The 18,520-nt window shown below is 49.8% G+C and overlaps 2 protein-coding genes across 6 annotated transcripts in view; both read left to right on the forward strand.

Moving 5' to 3' along the window:
* Positions 1-10,930, forward strand: part of DCP1A (decapping mRNA 1A) — a 62,272-nt gene extending 51,342 nt beyond the window's left edge. The window contains exons 10-12 of one of the 3 annotated variants that reach the window (XR_007921900.2): positions 242-1,351; positions 4,223-4,272; positions 5,193-10,930. Coding sequence is in view for 1 of the 3 variants with exons in the window: in XM_002713390.5 (XP_002713436.1) it covers positions 242-322 (81 nt within the window). In the remaining 2 variants the exon portion in view is untranslated. Of the gene's footprint in view, positions 1-241; positions 4,189-4,222 lie in introns of those variants that run through there. The other 2 variants (XR_007921899.2, XM_002713390.5) reach the window with 2 other exon arrangements.
* On the forward strand, positions 1,285-15,069 carry LOC127492435 (large ribosomal subunit protein uL23-like). Of its 3 annotated transcripts, XM_070050724.1 has the most exons (4): positions 4,223-4,272; positions 6,817-6,913; positions 12,462-12,623; positions 13,972-15,069. In XM_070050724.1, the coding sequence occupies exons 3-4, from the start codon at positions 12,619-12,621 to the stop codon at positions 14,468-14,470; spliced, it is 504 nt and encodes a 167-aa protein (XP_069906825.1). In that variant the 5' UTR covers positions 4,223-4,272; positions 6,817-6,913; positions 12,462-12,618; the 3' UTR covers positions 14,471-15,069. The 3 variants fall into 3 exon arrangements, with proteins under 3 accessions (XP_069906824.1, XP_069906825.1, XP_069906826.1); XM_070050723.1 differs by lacking the exons at positions 6,817-6,913; positions 12,462-12,623 and adding an exon at positions 1,285-1,351; XM_070050725.1 differs by lacking the exon at positions 12,462-12,623.
* The last annotated feature ends 3,451 nt before the right edge of the window (positions 15,070-18,520 follow it).

Below are 18,520 nucleotides of genomic sequence, written 5' to 3' on the forward strand. Positions count from 1 at the left end.
TCATAAAGTAAATTGAAAATACTGGCTGGGAGTGGTGTTCATATTTGCCTGAGCACATACTCCTGGTGGAAAAATCCCAAGTAAACTCTGAAATAGTAACCGTGATTGTCTCTGGGTGGTGGGATTATTTGGTAGTTATATAAATCATTTATACAGCCTTGTCCCTAAACTGGTATCCAGGCAGTAAGTTCTGAAGACGTCAATGTAATGTTCTGTGTTCTCACCTTCACATCTCTTCCAGAATGATTCCGGCTTCCTCAGTACACTTCATGAGGTCTACTTGCAGGTTCTGACCAAGAACAAGGAGAACCACACCCTATGACCAGGGCAGTGTCAACCTCAAACCAATAGGCTTCATCCTGGAAACTTCTAAACAGAACATGGAGTTTTGAGAATCTTGAAATTGAGCCTATGAGAAAAATTCCCATCCCTTAAGAATGTTTTTCAAGTGACATTCTCAGTGATAATGGAGGTTTCACTGTGAAGCATCACCAGCAGACCTTTGTTTTAACAAAAAAAAAAAAAAAGAAAAAGAGCAAGCATTGTATTAAGTTATGTGGGTGTTTTTCCTCAGCTGTAAGCAAGTATGTGAAATACGGAGTCTGATTTTCAGCCCACTTCCACTCTGGAGGACCTGAGGAGGAGGAGTCACCAGCCTTGCAGCGGAGTTTAGCCTGGCCCCCACCCCTACCCACCTCTACTCCAGAAACTCGGCCATGGGGCTGACAAGCAAGTTCTGAACAGAGTAGAAGTCAGCTCTGCGAAGTAGCATTGAGTTTTAAGGATCAGAGTTTAAGTTGGCAGATTAGGAAATACTTGTCCAAGTGAAATCTATTTTATATGAATGCCCCATTTGGGCCTTAACAGTTCTGAAGTTTCTTCATTGTGTTTGAGTGTCCCGACTCCTGCCACGCAGCCGATTCCCAGCGCGGCATTGCCCTGTCAGTGGGACCCTGCCAGGCTGTGGCTGTGTGGGAACAAACATGCCACACCTTTGGAGCAAAGGCTGGGGCTGGGAACGCCTACATATCCTGCCAGATACCTGCATTTTAAGTTAAACTCTCCAGTGGCTTTGAAAATGTTGTTTGTGTGTGAAGCACAGCCTTGTTTTTCCTTTTCTGTCTCTACACAACTAGAAGTCATTGTTGATTGTTTTCCTAACACTTTGACAAAAGGACCAGTGGACCAATCTGACAAAGCCATCCTGGTTCCATTCCTGGAGTATACTGAGAATAGTTTTTAAAGCTATGCAGAAAAGGGAGCTGTTATTCACACTGCCCTTACTTTGTTACAGAAAATGGAGATGAAGAGAAAGTGTGAGACTCAGAACTTTACCAATGTATCCTCGGCTGTGAGTACTTTTCCAGCCCACGGTGTGAAAATATGTAAAGATGCTTTGTTATGCTGCTATTGATCTGCCATGATTTATATTTATTCTTTTATGGCATGTAATGGTGTTTAGTAATATTTTAATGTAGATTTTGATTTATTTCAGCAATAGTAATTTTAAGATATTCTTCGAATGAAAGTGTCTTCGTTTCTATGATACAGGTCATTTTGTAGTATTTAACCAATTAAGATGCACTGCTTACTTTTCTGAGCACTATTTAATGATAGGGTCAAAACCCAATTGGTTCAACCAGCTAACAAAGGATTAGCTGTGAATAATGCTGACACATGTGATAGTTCCTCGGGAACAATCATTTAAGCTTTAATGGTAACCCAATCATAAATCCATAGATTTTTTTTTCTATCTGAAATTTTAGAAAATTACTTGTGAATTTCATACTTGTTTTAGTTTGATCTTAGTTTTTTAGCATAAAGAATACTTTGTTTGATTGGCTTTTGTTAATGTAAACATGCTTCCTGGACAACATATCTGCTTCTCGAGTTAGTGTTTTCTATTGCTGTCTACCTAGTTACATGTGACTTGTTCAGAATTCAGGGAAGCTTACTAAGTTTTCATACTCAGTTAGGGATAGTTTGTTTTCAAAAATAGTATGTAGATTCACCTACCAAAAATGAATTGCTCATGCATCATCTGGGAAAGAGAAAGTTGTTAGAAGATAAAGATACAGTATGTTGCTGACACCAGGAGGTGGTATCTGAGGAGCCCGGGACTTTTTTGGTAAACCAGATGTACCAGTAGGTTTGCTCTCACCCAAGTAGTAGTCTCAGTGGGCTTTGGTATACAGATGAATCAAGGGATTCTTGTTATAATAAACATTTGAATTTAAGTGACAATTTTCAGTATGTAAACTATTATGAGAGTTAAGAGAGAATATGCTAAAGAAGTCTGTAATCAAAGCTGTTAATTTTCACCCTGTGCTCCTAGGAATGAATATGATAGTCAGTGAAGAGAATCTGTAATAAGGCTTCCTTAGTTTGAAAGTAAACTGTTAAGTGCCCAAGTCATGGAGACTTTTTATATATTCAAATATATAAAATTTGAATATGTAAAAAAGATTTATATAGTCAAAGCATTTACTTACAATTCGGAAACTAGAAGTTCACAGTCTGATTGCCAGGAAGTTCAGGCCTGAATGAGTCCCTGCAGAGCCAGGCCCAGCCTGGGGAGTTACAGTTGGGTGGCCCTGGCCTGAAAGTCACAGTTTAGTTGCCTTATTACCCCTTCAGGCTTACTCTAGCACCTCATACTAGCTTAGGTTGCATGTTTACATTGATGTGTCTTTCTTGAAACTGAATTGAAATGGATAACCAGATAGAGATGTTTCTTACTAGGGTTTGCAAAACCCCCGGAGACCTGCACAGAGGGCTAGTCTGTCCATCTGTTTATTTACCGTCACCCACAATGGTCCAAGCCTAGTCTCTGGGAGGAACAGCCCACCAGAGCTTGGAGGAGAGCTGTGTCTGAGGCATGACCAGTGGGTGGCGCTATTCTTCACTGTAGTTGATGTGGTGTCTTTGGCCCCCAGCACCTCCAGAGAGCTTTGTTCCTTTAAGGCAGAGTCCTCTAGGTTGTGCATCTCTCCTGGGATGTGTGAGGCGTGAACGTTGACTGAGTCTTAAGTGTTCCAGTCACTGGCCGTGTCAGGAGAAGCGTTTCATGCTGTGTGCCTGTGGCCTGACCACAGCTTACCTTGGAAGGCTTAGGAGTAGCGCCCACAAGGAGCAGCATCTTGCTAAGAACCCAAGTCATCCTGGGCCCTTCTCGACAGGAGGACGCACAGGTTAGTTTAGAAGGTGTCTGCTCAGGTTTTGCATGTCAAACATTTGTTCCTTTTCTGGCCTGCATTTTCTTATGGAAATTATACACCCACTGAATCCACTGCTAGGTAAATATTTTTAAGCCGTGCAGCTTTATTACTCTCCTCCCCCAAAGAATGTAGTTTGAAGTTTTCTCCTTTTGGTAAGTAGAGGCCATAACTGCCATCGTGTTACTAATAATGCAACATGAAATTGAAGGTGCCTAACTGCTAAAAACAAACTCAGCCATCGTGCTGGAACCATGAGAGGCGTGAGGTCCCATGTCCTCACTGCACACTGCCTGCTGAGCACACGTTTCTTTCTGGCCAGCTTTGGTGTTCCTCGGTTGTGTTCCGAGTACCTTCTGGAACCAGCCGTGCCCTGCGTTTTCAAGAGTGTGAAGTGTTAAGATCTCAGCACAGTAAAGCAGCTCGCACTGGGCCTTTCAAAACTGTGCTCGAGAACATCTCCCCGCGTGGCCTGGTGCCCCCCGGAGCCTGTCGTGTTCGGCAGCTTCAGCAGGAGCGACGTATGCGGTGTTTCTCAGTTCTGTGTGTGACATCTTCATTTAAAATGCTAGGATGCAATATTGTTCACCTTCAGGTGGGGAAAAATGCAAAATCCTGTTTCCCTTTCATCTGTGTGATTCCTTCAGAAACGTGTTTTTACAGTGTGCGTTGTAAAGGGTTTTTTTATTCTGTATTACTGCTCTGGCCACGTGGCTGTCATGACTCACTGTCACCGACGCTCAGCTCCCTGAAACGCGGGCCGAGCGGCCCCAGAACTGCAGCACGGTTTCTGTCCCATGAGCGCAGTACTGCATCATTAGCATTTCTAATGGTATGGATTTTATACCATCTGTGTATGTTTGCAAATAATTAAGTTATTACATGTTTTAAAATGAGCATTTTTCATCCTAAATTTTATATGTTTGCAAATATATTTTTTTAATAAAATTTCAAAACCAAGTTTTAGCACCTACTCAATTTTAATTGCGTTTTTATTTAATTTGTAGAAATAGGAGCTTCTGGATGAATTGCTGCCCTTTTCCAGAGACCCACACTGGTGAGATGGGTTGGGAGGAGGGAACAACCCAACAAAGAAAACGGCGTTCACCACTTCCCAGCCTGTGCGATCAGGGTTCTCCAGAGAAGCAGAACCGCGGGGCGACTGGTAGATACAGAGCTAGAGGGAGGCAGTTACCTAAAAGCCACAAGACAAAGTCAAATTGAGCTTAAAGATCTTAGATGGCTTCATTTACGATTCTAGGATTCCCACACACTTCATTCTATAAAGTGGACTGGGCATTCCTGTGAGCTGAGCAGAGGGATTGAATTATAGACAGAAAAGGGGCTGAAGAAATCAAAAGCAGAAAACAAAAAGCAAGTTGGTCATTTGCAGGTTATTTTCTCATAAAGCTTAAAGCAGCTTGGGACTTCCTTATCATGCCAGGTGTGGTGCTTTGGTTGTTACCTCTCACTTTCCTGATTTCTAGGAAAGTAGATGACTTAAGTTTTGGTCTGGAACTTTGGCATGAGTGACTCTACGTTAGTCTGGTCTGTTGAGCCTACTGCTGGAGCTCAATCCAAGCCAATGGCTCATAAAAATCTTTTTTTTTTTTTTTTTAGATTCATTTTTTATTTATTCGGAAAGCAGAGTTAGAGAGAGGAAGAGACAGGGAGAAATCTTCCATCCGCTAGTTCACTCCCCAAGTGGCTGCAACGGCCAGGGCTGTGCTAGGCTGAAGCCAGGAACCTGGAGCTTCTTCAAGGTCTCCCACATGGGTGAAAGAGCCCAAGCGCTTGGGCCATCCTCTGCTGCTCTCTCAGGCGCATTAGCAGGGAGCTGGATCAGAAGTAGAACAGCTGGGTCTCAAATCAGCACCCATATGGGATACTGGAGTTGTAGGCAGCAGCTTCATCTGTTAGACCACACTGCCAGTTCCATATAAATCTTACTAACAATTTTAAGGTTTTGGCTTACAGGACTGTAGAGACAGAAGTCCCACTGTCTCCCATCCTCACACCGGAAACTTTGGAAAGCCACTGGTCTAGATTCTAGCTGGGCAGCGAAGGCCTGAGGTAGGAGTGTGTGAGGTGGGACATCAGTGGCCCCAGAGCTGTCAGAGGAGCAACCTCTGCCTCCTGTTCTGTCAGTCCCTCGCGGGATTACGTGATGCTCCCCTGCATTGGTGAGTACAGGTCTGTTTTACTACCAAGTCAAACGCTAGCCTCTGCCCAAAACACCCTCATGGGCACACCGGACATCACATTTAAACCAGCTACCTGGGCATCCCGGGGCTCGGTCAAATTGACAAAAAAATTAAGCATCACTCAGCCTGTTCCTAACCAGCTGGACCGCAGGCCACATGGATTCTTAGGTTTGAAGCCCTGAGTACTGGTGCTGTCAAATACTTCCCTCCCTAAAGACAGCATTAAGTGTGTCACTCGTACCTGTGGACATCTAAGGAGTTCGGTTTATTCCTTGAAGCTTTGCCCAGATGGAGGGTTCAGTTCCAGTCACAGCCAGAATAGCTCGTTTCTCAGATTCACTCAGCTTGCACGTACTGAGCGCTCCTGCTAATGCAGGCATTTAAGACATTAAGGAAGCGAAGAGGTGGGGGGGGGGGGGGATTAAATATCATGGTGCAAAATAGAGTAAAGTTCAGAAAAAAAGTTACACATCTCTCTAATAATCATGTTAACGTGACTGTTTTTCCAGGTGAAGTCTCCCCAAAATGTTTACTAAACCTGCCTGCTGTAGAGCTGGCTCCTACTCTGACTACACATGTGTTCATAGTCACTTATAGGCACACACACCTGTCACTCAAGCTGCACACTGAGCACTGACAAATTTCTGTTCTTGGGGGGCCGGTGTTGTGCAAGGGCTGAAGCCAAAGCTTGCTACACTGGCATCAGTATCTGAGTGCTGGTTCCAGCCCTGGCTCCTCCACTTCGAATCCAGCTTCCTACTGATGCACCTTCAGGGGCATCTCTCCATCCCTCCCTCCCTCTCCCTCTTCTCTGTCACTCTGCCTTTTAAATAAATAAATGTTTTAAGGAATTGCTGTCCCATTTTATTTTTATATACCTGTTCAGTCAACAGGGCTCCCATCTGCTGGTTCATTCCCCAATGCCTGCATTGGCCAGAGTTGAAGCCTGGAACAAGAACACAGTTCAGGTCTCTCACATGCGTGGCTGGAACCCAGTTACTTGAGTCATCCTTGCTGCCTCCCAGGGTCCGCAGTAGCAGGAGGATGGAGTCAGGAGCTCAAGCTGGGTGTGAAACCCAGGCATTCCAATACGGGATGTGGGTCTTAATAGCCACCCTGCCATCGTTTTCTTGATCTTTACAACAGCCAATATTAGGAAGAATGAGGCTGAAGCTGAAAGTGACTGAGGATGTCCCTTGCATCTTGAGTTGCATGGTGAGGCAAGGACCTGAAGTCGAGCAGACTGGAGGGCTGGTCTAGAGTTCCTCTCTTGACTGTTGCCTCCGTGACAAATTATCCCAGGCTGCTTTGTAGCTTCTCAGGTCGTTCCTGGTACCATTATTCATTCCAAGCTTCATCTCCTGTTTCTCACCTGCTGCTGCTTTTCATCTGTCAAGACCTAGGAATCCAGGTAACTGGCTTCACTCGAATTTGTGAAGGACTAAACTCAGTCCTGGATACAAGCTGCAGAGTCTGCTCTTTAACATGACACAGGTAGGTCTGAGGTTTCTTGGTTGTCTCTCACTGTTTGTAGGTCTTGGTCCATCAGTTAGGTATTAACTGAAAATCTGGGCTGGGGACAGTGTTCGTTGCAGTGGGTTAAGTTGCTGCTTGAAGTGCTGGCATCCCATATCAGAGTGCCTGGTTCATGTCCTGCCTCTGCTTCTGATCCAGCTTCCTGTTAATGTGCCTAGGAAGGCAGCAGAAGACGGCCCAAGTGCTTAGGTCCCTGCTACTCTGTGGGAGACCAGGATGGACCTGGCGGCTGTGGTCATTTGGGGAGTAAACCAGTGGATGGAAATTGTCTCCCTGTTTCTCTCTCTCTCTCTCTCTCTCTCTCTGCCTTTCAAAGTGAAAACAAATAATTTTTAAAATAATTTCCCCTTTGCTATCCTTATGTGGAATGCGTAGAGAATATAACATAGCTCCACACACTCTTTTTTTTTTTTTTTCCTAAGATTTACTTACTTGAAAGGCAGAGTGACAGGAATCTGCCATCTGCTGATACCACTCTCTAAATGGCCATAACAGCCAGGCCTGGCCCAGGCAGAAGCCAGAAGCCTGGAACTCTAATCAGGTCTCCCACTTGGCAGGAGCCCAGGTAATTGGACCATCACCTGCTGCCTTCCCAGGCACATTCATAGGGAGCTGGATCAGAAGTGGAGCAGCCAGGACTTGAACCAGTACAGGATGCAGATGTCCCTGGTGGTGACAACACACTGTGCTAAAATATTCTAATGTAGTTATTAATTTTAAAATAATTTTCATTTTAAAAAGCAGTGTGATTATTAAAGTAATAATAATATGTAAATGCTTGGACACACGTACATAACTTTTCAAAATTCTCCACTCATGGCTCTCACCTGGGCTCCTGCCCGGCAAACTGAGAGCTGGGTGTGCTGCAGCCTGGGACCAGGTGGTTATTAATGCCCCTGGAGGACTTTGGAGAGACTGGCTTGCAGTGGCTGGTGGCTCAGCATCCTTGATCTGCCGCACAGCCCTGTCTGACCCTTGGGAAGGGCTGTTCCATGCTCTGTCCTCTGCTTGACACCCCACGTGGGACACTTTGCACTATGCCAGGTCCTGGGGCTGCTCACGCCCCTTTGCACTTAAAGGGTGGCACGCACAAGAGTTGCCATGGAGTGGATTTTGCCCACAACCACCTGGGAGACACACAGTGATCCCATTTTACAGTTGAAGAAGGGGCCGTTCTGTCATTTGCCTGTGACAGCCCAAGTTCACCCAGCTAGAGAGCAGCATAGGCAAACGTTAGACAATGCTTGTTCGCACCACACACCACCTTGCTCTGGTCTGTGCATCATGGAGAGAGCCTGCCAGTCCTTAGAGAATTTTGAGGATTTTTTTTTTAAGAGAGTGACAGAAATCTACAGCCAAATGACAGCAACAGCTAGGGCTGAGTCTCCCATGTTGGTGGCAGGGGTCCAACCATTTAGGCCATCTTCTGCTGCCTTCCTAGGCATATCTGCAGGGAGCTGGATCAGAAGCAGAGTGACTGGGATGCAAACCAGTGCTCACATGGGATGCCAGTGTTGTAGGCAGAGGTGTAATCCGCTGTGCCACAGTGCCAGCCCCTTGAAGAGTATTTTGAGATGACAACAGCACTGCTTCCCCTGACTGAGCCACTGGGGCTGAGGGGACCACTTTTCCTGTTGTGATTGTTCCTGATTCCCCTGACACGTGTGGGCCTTGAACTTCTTAGCCCTGGGCCAGAGAAGCAGGAAAGCTCAGAGGCACCCTGCCAGGACATAGGCCAAGAGGGGAAGCCAGGCCAGGAGGTGGGTATAGACCCAGCCCCTTTGCCTTCCACAGCCGTAGCTGCTTTCCGTTTAAGTGTTTCTGAATTTGAATTGCTTTTATTGCCTCAGTCTCTGCTCATCCATACCAGCTTGACATGGTTCAGTTGTTTGTGTGTGAGAGGTGGACAGACTGACAGCTCCTACCTAAGCCTGAACAGCCAGGACTGGGCCAGGCTGCAGCTGGGAGCCAGGAGCTCGACCTAGGTCTCCCATGGGAGTGGCAGAGATCCAGAGACATGAGACATAACCGCTGCCTCCCATGGTCTACATTAGCAGGAAACTGAAATCAAGCCAGCATGGCCATCAAACTCAGGAACTCTGATATGGGAGGAAGGCATCTTGACTGCTAGGTCAAACACCCCCACCACAGCCGCCATGGTACAGTTTTGTTGCAGAGAATTTTGTTATTTCAAAGCTAGTTTCAGGGCCGGCACCGTGGCTCACTTGGTTAATCCTCCGCCTGCGGCGCCAGCATCCCATATGGGCGCCGGGTTCTAGTCCCGGTTGCTCCTCTTCCAGTTCAGCTCTCTGCTGTGGCCCAGGAGTGCAGTGGAGGATGGCCCAAGTGCTTGGGCCCTGCACCCCCATGGGAGACCAGGAGGAAGCACCTGGCTCCTGGCTTCCGATTGGTGCAGCGCACCGGCCGTAGCAGCCATTTGGGGGGTGAACCAACGGAAAAGGAAGACCTTTCTCTCTGTCTCTCACTGTCTAACTCTGCCTGTCAAATAAAAAATTAATAATAATTTTAAAAAATTTTTAAAAAGCTAGTTTCGGGGGTAGGCATTGTGGTACAGTGGATTAAGCTCCACTTGGGATACCCACATCCCATATCAGAGTGCCAGTTTGAGTCCCAGCTACTTGGCTTCCAGTTAACTTCTGCTAATGCTTCTAGGGAGGCAGCAGGTGATGACTCATGTAGTTGGGCCCCTGCCACACACATGGGAGACCCAGACTGAATTCTGGGCTCCCGGCTTCCACCTGGCCCAGTCCTGACTGTTGTGAGCGTTTGAGGAATGAATCAATGGGTGGAGTATCTCTCTCCTTCTCCCTCCCACCTCTTCTCTTGCTCTCCCTTTCAAGTAGATGAACATAAAATAAACAGAAACTAGTTGCCTGTGGTCACCTCTTCCTTGGAGCCATCCCTGATCTGCCACCTCAGCTGGCAGTTCTTGGTATGGATGTGACAGTGCCCCATGAACACATGGCTCCTGCTGACCTATGATGACCTCAGAAAAACTCAGACTGGACCCTCTTACTTCGCAGAACATCCAGCCCTGCACCTGGCACACAGTGAACTAAAGAACGAATCAGAGAGGGTGTGGTGGCAGAACCACGTCCCAGTGCCGCTGGGTGACCAGCAGCAGCCATACTTCCCTGTTTCTGCAGTAGCAGTGAGCAAATGCTTTCCTTTCCTTTTTTTTTTTTTTTTTTTTTTTTTAAGATTTTATTTGAGAGGTAGAGTTAGAGACAGAGAGAGGGAGAGACAGAACGGTCTTCCATCTGCTGGTTCACTCCCCAAATGGCCGCAACAGCCAGAGCAGGACCGATCCGAAGCCAGGAGCTGGGAGCTTCTTCCGGGTTTCCCACACCCGTGCAGGGGCCCGAGGACTTGGGCTCTCTTCTACTTTCCCAGGTCATAGCAGAGAGCTGGATTGGAAGAGGAGCAGCCAGGATGCTAACCAGCCCCCATATGGGATGCTGGCACTGCAGGCCAAGGCTTAGCCTTCTACACCACAGGAAATGCTTTTTCCAGGCTAAGGAGGAATGAGATGGCTAGCGAGGTGCCCTAGTTAGTTCTGGAACTGGGGGTGGAGAGAAAGGGGGTAAAGACCTTTGTGTTGAGGGAGTAGCCACAGAAACTGGGGGGGCAATGACGTCATGTTCCCCACTCTGGCTCCTGGTTCCAGCTTCCTGCTAATGCAACCTGTGGGAGGCCCAGAGCAGTTAAGCAGCCCCTCATGAGCTTCTCACCCTCTCTGGTCCCTCCCTAAGTAGCCATTCATTCTCCTCTATTCAACACGCAGCCCAGGAGAAAATCCACTTAATCTCCCCACAGAACAAAACCAAGCAAAACTTAATCTTTCATGTCCAAGGGAACAACACAGCCACCTGCCCCACCCACCCGTGTCCTGCTCAGGGAAACCCAGGAGCTATGAGAAAAGGGAATACAGATGAAACTATCCCGCGCCCCAGCCCCATGCCCGTCAGACTGGGCCAGGCTGGGCCCAGACCCCCTAAAAGTGCCCCTGCTGGTCAGCTGCACCGCTGCTGCCCAGCCCCGCCTGGCTCAGCGCTCCTGGATGGGAGCTGCTGTGAGCTGGCTCCCTGCTCTCCACCCAGAGACCTGGCCCCAGTACTCAAGGGGCAAGCTAGTTACAGTGTCTAGGCGCCTTTCCCTGACGTGCCAGGAAAGCAGACCTGGCAGGCGCTGGCCTCTCAGGAGTGCCAAGGCCTCTGCAGCCCCAGGCCTTCTGGGGTGACTCAGAAGGTCAGCGAGCCAGTCTGGTCCCAGGACTGGCTAAGGACACGCAGGGTCCTGTCCGCAGTGGCAGCCAGAAAAAAAGCCGTGTCTTCCGGGAGCACGGCACTGGCTGCAGTGAACATACGGGGCTTGTTTGTTACTACGTGAGAGTGGAAGCAGGGGCCAGGGCTGACCTTTCTCTGTGCGGCAGTCGTCCTGGGTAGGAAAGGTTCTGGATGCACCGTGATGTATGATGTAAACAAGCAAGACCAGCAAAAGGCTCATGACGCTGTTTTAAGTGTTTATGTAAACTGGGGCCTGCCTGCGTTTGGCACAGTGGTGAAGACACTGCTCAGGGGGACAGGCGAAGTAGTGCAGCGGGTTAAGCTGCTCCTTGCGATGCCCACAGCCCATATCGGAGTGCCTGGTTCACGTCCCACGTCTGCTTCAGATCCAGCTTCCTGCTACTGTGCCTGCATTTGATGGCCACTCTGGCTTCTGATTCCAGCCTTCCTGCTGATACACTCCGGGAGGCAGTGGTGGTGGCTCAAGTGATTGGGTCCCTGCTGCCCACGTGGGAGACCTGGATTGAGATCCTGGCTCCCAGCTTCAGCCTGGCCCAGTCCTGGCTGTTGCAGGCTCTTGGGCCCACTTTTATCTCTCTGTAAGTCATTACTTTGTTGGCAAAAAAGAATCAAGGCAAACTGGCCGCTGCCAGTGACAGTGGCCGCCTGCATCCTGTGAGACACTCCAGAGAGTGAATGAATTTATAACTGGTTGGTCAGAAGCTCTGGCATGCAAAGCAGGGGCAGTTTCGGGTACGGAACCCTCAGCCGGTGGGACCTGATACTCTGTCCAAGCAGACAGTGTCAGAACAGGATTGAGTTAACAGACAGCGGGTGTCCACACATTTTGGTGTCAGGGACACAGTAGTCTGTGTTCTATGAGAAAAAGGTGCGGGTGGGGAGGGAGAAGCACTTTGGATTTTTTCCCCTCTATTCCTCAATAACAAAAATCACCACATTACACTTTAAAGTGTAATTTTATGGTGTGTTCATTATATCTCAATAAAGGTGTGATTTTTAAAATGTTTTTATTTTACTCTATTTGGAAGACAAAGAGACAGAGATCTCCCATCTCTGGTTCACTCTCCAAATGCCTTCAAAGCCAGGACTATACCAGGCTGAGGCTGGGAACCCAGAACTCAATCTGGGTCTCTCACAGGGGTGGCAGGGACCCAAGGACTTGAATTATTACCTTCCAGGTTACACATTAGCAAGAAGCTGCAATGGAGAATGGAGCCTGGACTCAGACTCCAGCATAAGATGTAGGCATCCCAAGCAGCCATCTACCTGCTGTGCCAAAACCCCAACCCGGAGAAAAACAGTAAATGAGGAGGAGAGAGTGGAAAAAGCCTGTGTATGTGGTGAGCTGGCGCCCTGCAAAGCCAAGGAGCTTCCCTCTTGTCTCCAGGTTGCCTTACCTGGCCCTTCCTCCCTCCCCTCACCCAGTGCCCGGGCCCCTGCATCTGCAGATGTCCTGAAGAAACTGAGCCACAAACTCCTTTCGCTGCTCTTCCCTTTGCCTATGGGCTGCAGGGATCCACAACCAGCACCCCTCTACGCACCATTGCTCAAAAGAGCCAGCAGCCCTGGACCTTACAGCCCAGCTGGACTTTCTTCCCCTGGACAGAGAGCAGCCTCAGGCCTCTGACCAGCACACAGGGCCTGGCACAAAGGGAGAATGCGAGTCTGTGAGTTGCAACAATATGCTCATTTTACAGATGTGAAGAAACTGAGAAGGGCAGGGGTCCACTCAGGGTCCCACAGGTTTAGGATTCCCTCTGCTCTCTCTCGCCTGAGTGCAAGATGACACCTTGCCAGTTGGAGGCAGAGGTGACTGAGCCAGCAGAACCAGACTTTCTGGAAAACTCTGCCAAATAGGTATCCAGAGCTCTGGAAGGGTTGCCACCCTCTGACCCAGTACCTTCGCAGGAGGACGAAGATTTAGCAAACACCATGTTAACTGCAGGGTAGTATACAATGGTGGCAAGCTGGAAACGGTCCAAATTCCCACCACAAAGGGTGCTTAAATGCATTCAGGGGTGGGCGTTTGGCACGACCCAAGTGTAGAAGGCCACTTGGTATGTCCACATCCCTAAGAGAGTGCCTGGGTTTCTTTACCAACCCTCCTTCCAGTTCCACTTCCTGCCGATCTGCATCCTGGGAGGCAACAGGTAATTTGCTTTTAGGCTCCTAGTTTGGGCCTGACCCAGCCCCAGCTGTTCTGGGCATTTGAGGAATGAACAGCAGATGAAGATCTCTCTCTGCCTGGTTCGGTTCTGTCTCAGCCTTGCCTGACCACTTAGGGAGCAGATCCCCACATCAGCTCTGCAGCCCCTGTCCAGCCTCTGGCCCATGACCCTGTGTCATGTTCCTTTTTTTTTTTTTTTTTTTTTTTTTTATTTACTTGAAAGGCAGAGAGACAAAGCACCCATCTGCTGGTTTACTTCTCAAACACTTAGAACAGCCAGGACTGCACCAGGCTGAAGTCCAGGAACCAGAAACTCCACCCAGGTCTCCCTGCTGGGTGGCAGGGACCCAAGTACTTGAGCCATCACCTGCTGCCTCCCAGGGTGTGCATTAGCAGGAAGCTGGAATCGGAAGTGGAGCTGGAACAGTAAGCCAGGCACTCCGATGTAGGATGAGGGCATCTCCACTGGCATCTTAATCCCTGTGCCAAATGCTGACTCTATTTTATGTTTTTTACAACAGTAATAAATCAATATTTATCAGATGGATAAGCCCACGGGAACGGGCCTGGGAAACCCTTTTCACCAAGATGGCGCCGAAGGCGAAGAAGGAAGCTCCTGCCCCTCCTAAAATCGAAGCCAAAGCGAAGGCCTTGAAGGCCAAGAAGGCAGTGCTGAAAGGCGTCCACAGCCACAAGAAGAAGAAGATCCGCACGTCCCCCACCTTCCGGCGGCCCAAGACGCTACGCCTCCGACGGCAGCCCAAATACCCTCGGAAGAGCGCCCCCCGGAGAAACAAGCTTGACCACTATGCCATCATCAAGTTCCCCCTGACCACGGAGTCAGCCATGAAGAAGATAGAAGACAACAACACACTGGTGTTCATTGTGGATGTCAAGGCCAACAAGCACCAGATCAAACAAGCTGTGAAGAAACTCTATGACATTGATGTGGCCAAAGTCAACACCCTGATCAGCCCTGACGGAGAGAAGAAGGCGTGTGTGCGGCTGGCTCCGGACTAGGATGCTCTGGACGTTGCCAACAAAATTGGGATCATCTGAACGGAGTCCAGCTGGCTCATTCTAAATAGATGTTTTTTCACCATAAAAAAAAAAATATTTATCAGATGAATGTGTGATTTTAACAGGGGTCTGCTTTGGCTGGAATTACATGTAACTTTAATTTACAATTTTTCTATCTCCAGATGTTAACAATGCTGTGTTTTACCTTATAATCATATATTTAAAGTATTTGTGTAAAAAAAAAAAAAAAAAAAAGAACAGGGGCCCATGTTGTGGTGCAGGGGGTTAAGCTGCCACCTGCATTGCCGACATCCCATATTGGAGTGTTGGTTTGAGTCTGGGCTCGGCCTCTTGTGATCCGGCTCCCTGCTAACATGCCTGGGAACACAGCAGAGGATGGCCCAAGTGCTAAGGACCTTGCTACCTATGTGGGAGACCCAGGTAGAGTTTCTTGCTACTGGCTTTGACCTGGCCCAGCTCTGACCAGTGCAGCATTCACAGAAGTGAACCAGCACATGGAAGATTCTCTCTCTCTCTCTCTCTCTCTCTCTCTCTCCATTTCAAATAAATATCTTTTCTAAAAAGAAAACAAAAAAAAATATTGCCTACAAGAGAAGTCACCGTTTCTATGAGTGCAGTTGAACCACCTTCCTGGGGGAGGCTTTCTCAAAAGAGGCATTTCCCCAGAATTGCGAGGGAGGAAAGCTGGATTTATCAAAACTCAGCCCATCAAACCTGGAGTCAGCGTTTGGCCTAGCGATTAAGCCAGGAGGACCTGGGATCTGGTCCTGCCTCTAGCCCCAGATTCAAGCTTCCTGCTAATGTAAATCCTGGGAAACAGCAGCTCACATAGTTGTACCCCTGCCACCTAATTGGGAGACCTGGGTTGAGTTCCCAGCGCCCACCTGGAGTGAACCAGCAGATGGGAACTTTCCAGCTCTCCCAAATTAAATAAAAAGAAGCAAGCCATTCATATTATTTTAAAAAATAATTCTGTCCAATGGCGGCCCTCTAGGAAGCACTGGCGGGTACAGGGTGGGGCACTTGCCGCCCTGGGATTCTTTCCAAACCCCTCCAGGCTAGGCCCCGGATATGAGTCAAAGAAAGTGTCCCAAGGACCCAGACTGGATGGATGCTAGCTCCACTGCAAGCCCTGTGCTGCCCCAGGAGCACAGCGGGGCCAGCCCTGCCAAAGCGATGCCCAACAGTGTCACTCAGGAGGACAGCTGCTCTGGGCCGTTCACGCCTCATTGGTGCCTGCTGTGTGGACAGACGTGCCGGAGCACATCAGGGCAGCTCTGCACGAGGACAGCAGGGCAGGGGCAGGAGCGCCCACTGCCTGGGGCTTTGCTCCTAACCCACAAACATCCAGGGCAGCAGCCGGCTTATGAAACCCAGGCGCAGCTTTACATAATCACGGGAAATGAAGAGGAAGAGAGGACTCACAGAAAGGCACGCCCCCAACCTCAACATCTTGTTTGCGAGATGAAATTTTCTTTCTGCTGATTATGAAAGTCAACCTTGCAAAGTGACTTGCCATTTGTTTCCAACAGAAGAGGAAGGGGATAAAGCAGAAACGGAAGCCCCTCTCAGTCCCACCTTCCCAACTCCCCCAAGGCTTGGGGCCTGTCCTTGAAGACTTTCCTGTGGCCCAGGTACACACACACACACACACACACACACACACACACACGAGCCCAAGTGCACACGTGTGCACACACAGGCTTCCATTTAACAGGAACAGGTGCACCCTCTACCTGCAGGTTCATGCACAGCACTCAGTTAACAGCATCCCACAATGCCTCTGCACCACGAGCTGGGCTTCACTCACTCACTCAGCCCAGTGGGGCACCCCACAAAGCTCACAGCCCAGGGCTGTCCAGCTCCAGAAATCAAAGCCCTAACAGCCCAGGGCTGTCCAGCTCCAGAAATCAAAGCCCTAACAGCCCAGGGCTGTCCAGTTCCAGAAATCAAAGCCCTAACAGTGTCCCCAGTGTTTTCCTTAGCCAAGTTCTCAGAATCCCAGTCACCCAAGGACCTCCTTAGCAATGCAGAATCCTAGACTCCACCCCAGAGCCTCGGATTCACAAAGCCAGACATAGTGCCCGGGTATCTGCATGTGTAGTGATTGCTCCTGGCAACCTTTCACAGCCTGGCCAGCCAGAGGACGCTCATGGCTGGATTTTGGGGCCACTCAGGAGCTGTGCTTCCTCTTGGGTCCTTCCAATTTCTGCCCCCACAGCAACACACCTTGGAGAGGTGTCAGGAGGCTTGCTCAGGCCACACAGAGGCCACACAGTGACATGGATGGGCTGTAGGGAGGCTTCCCGCAGCATCGGCTCCCAGGCACAGAGTTCGCAGCGTGGGGCCTTTGTATTGCAGGACCCAGCCCACTGCCCCTGCCCCGGGCCCACAGCAGGAAGAGCCAGACGTTGGCTCTGCCCTGAGCTTCAGCCAAGGGGAAGAGCCAAGAAGGTACCTTGATGAAGTCACCAGCACCGTCCAGCCTGCTGCAGCACAAGGGAGCCGTGTATGTGTGTGCAGGGGTGAGCATGATTGTGAGTGAGTGGGTGTGAGAGAGCTAGGGTGCATGAGGGAGAGCTGTGTGAGTGTGGGTATGTGACAGTGCATGAGCGGAGTGTGACTGTGAGGTGTGTGTGTGCACATGTGTGCCAGACACTCCTGAGACCGGGGCATCCTCACGCATGGTCGGGGTGGGAAGTGCCCATTGCAGGGCCCTCGGCCAGTCCCAGTTGCCGAACAGTCCCAGCATTTCCTGCCAAGTGCAGCTCCAAATTCTGCCACTGCCTGCTCTCCCTTAGGCAGCCTGAGCAGCCCAGTCCCATAGCCCCAGGGACCAAAAGCCATCCCCTTAACTGCCCCAATAACAATAACGGCTGTGTGCCGTCCTCTCCACACCACTGTTTCCCTCTGAGCCCCTCTTGGTGATCCTGGGGGTCCCTGGAGAGCCAGCTAGTTGGGAGAGAGGCCTCTCCTGTGGGGATTCCACTGTCCAGGCTCCCCTGAGAGTGCCCTGTGCTCCAGCTGCTGCCTGGGTCCTGGGAGATGGCTCAGACTCCAGAGCATGGCTGCGCTCAGAAAGGTCCCTGTGATTTTTGCTGTCACCTGATGTGGGCAGCAGGACGTCTGTGCCACTTCCTACCTGCCAACAGAGCACCTTTGTGTGTCAACTCCTGGAAAAGCTGGTGCAGAGTGCGCAGCCAGGGTGGCCAGATTCCCTCCCCTGGGGCTCCTTGATGCTCTTTCTCTCTCTCCTTGGGTCAGCTCTGGCACCTGTCGGCCATGTGACTTCAGGCTCATCCCTTAATATTCATGCTTTCATTGCATAGGCATTTATTGAGCACCTACTGTGTATGTGACACAGCCACAGTCCCTAGTGGTAGAACCAGGGATGAGAGCAGGCATCCTGGCTCTCCTGCTGCTGACGTGAGAAAACGGAGGTAGGAGGAGAGCCCTGCAGAGGCTGAGCCAGGTGCTATGGCAGGAAGGAGGGGCTGCTGTAGGCACGAGGGGGGCTTTGCTGGTTCAGCGAACAGCAGGTGCAAAAACTCTAGGCAGGAGTTTCTGAAGGAAAGGAAGAAGGGCAGTGTGGCTGGAGTGGGTGAGAGGGGGGGCATGTGGACACAGTACCGGAGGGAGGTGGGGGGGGGGCCTGAGTTTCATCCTAAGGGTGGAAGGAGTTAAGCTGGGGGGCAACAGTTCTTGGCGGAGGCTGGAAGAGATCGGGGGTGAGGGGAGCAGGGGTGGGAGAGACCAGCTGGAAGCTGGGCAGGATCCAGGTCTCTCCCCCAAACATTGTTACCTAGGCAATGTGTGTATCTGAATAAAGACCCTTGGCCTGGGGACAGGGGAACCACCTCCAACCAGCTCAGGATTCTGTTGCCATAGCTGACCTTGGGGATGATCCGCACACAGCTCCTAAAGCATGGCTGAAGCCCAGGATGAACTGAGCCCCACACATGGGGAGCCCCAGGATGAGAAGTCTGTGGCTTTTACTAGTGAGCAGAGCAGCCTAAGGGCAGAGGTGGC

The sequence above is a fragment of the Oryctolagus cuniculus genome, chromosome 10, assembly GCF_964237555.1.
Source record: "Oryctolagus cuniculus chromosome 10, mOryCun1.1, whole genome shotgun sequence".
NCBI classification, from domain to species: Eukaryota; Metazoa; Chordata; class Mammalia; order Lagomorpha; family Leporidae; genus Oryctolagus; species Oryctolagus cuniculus.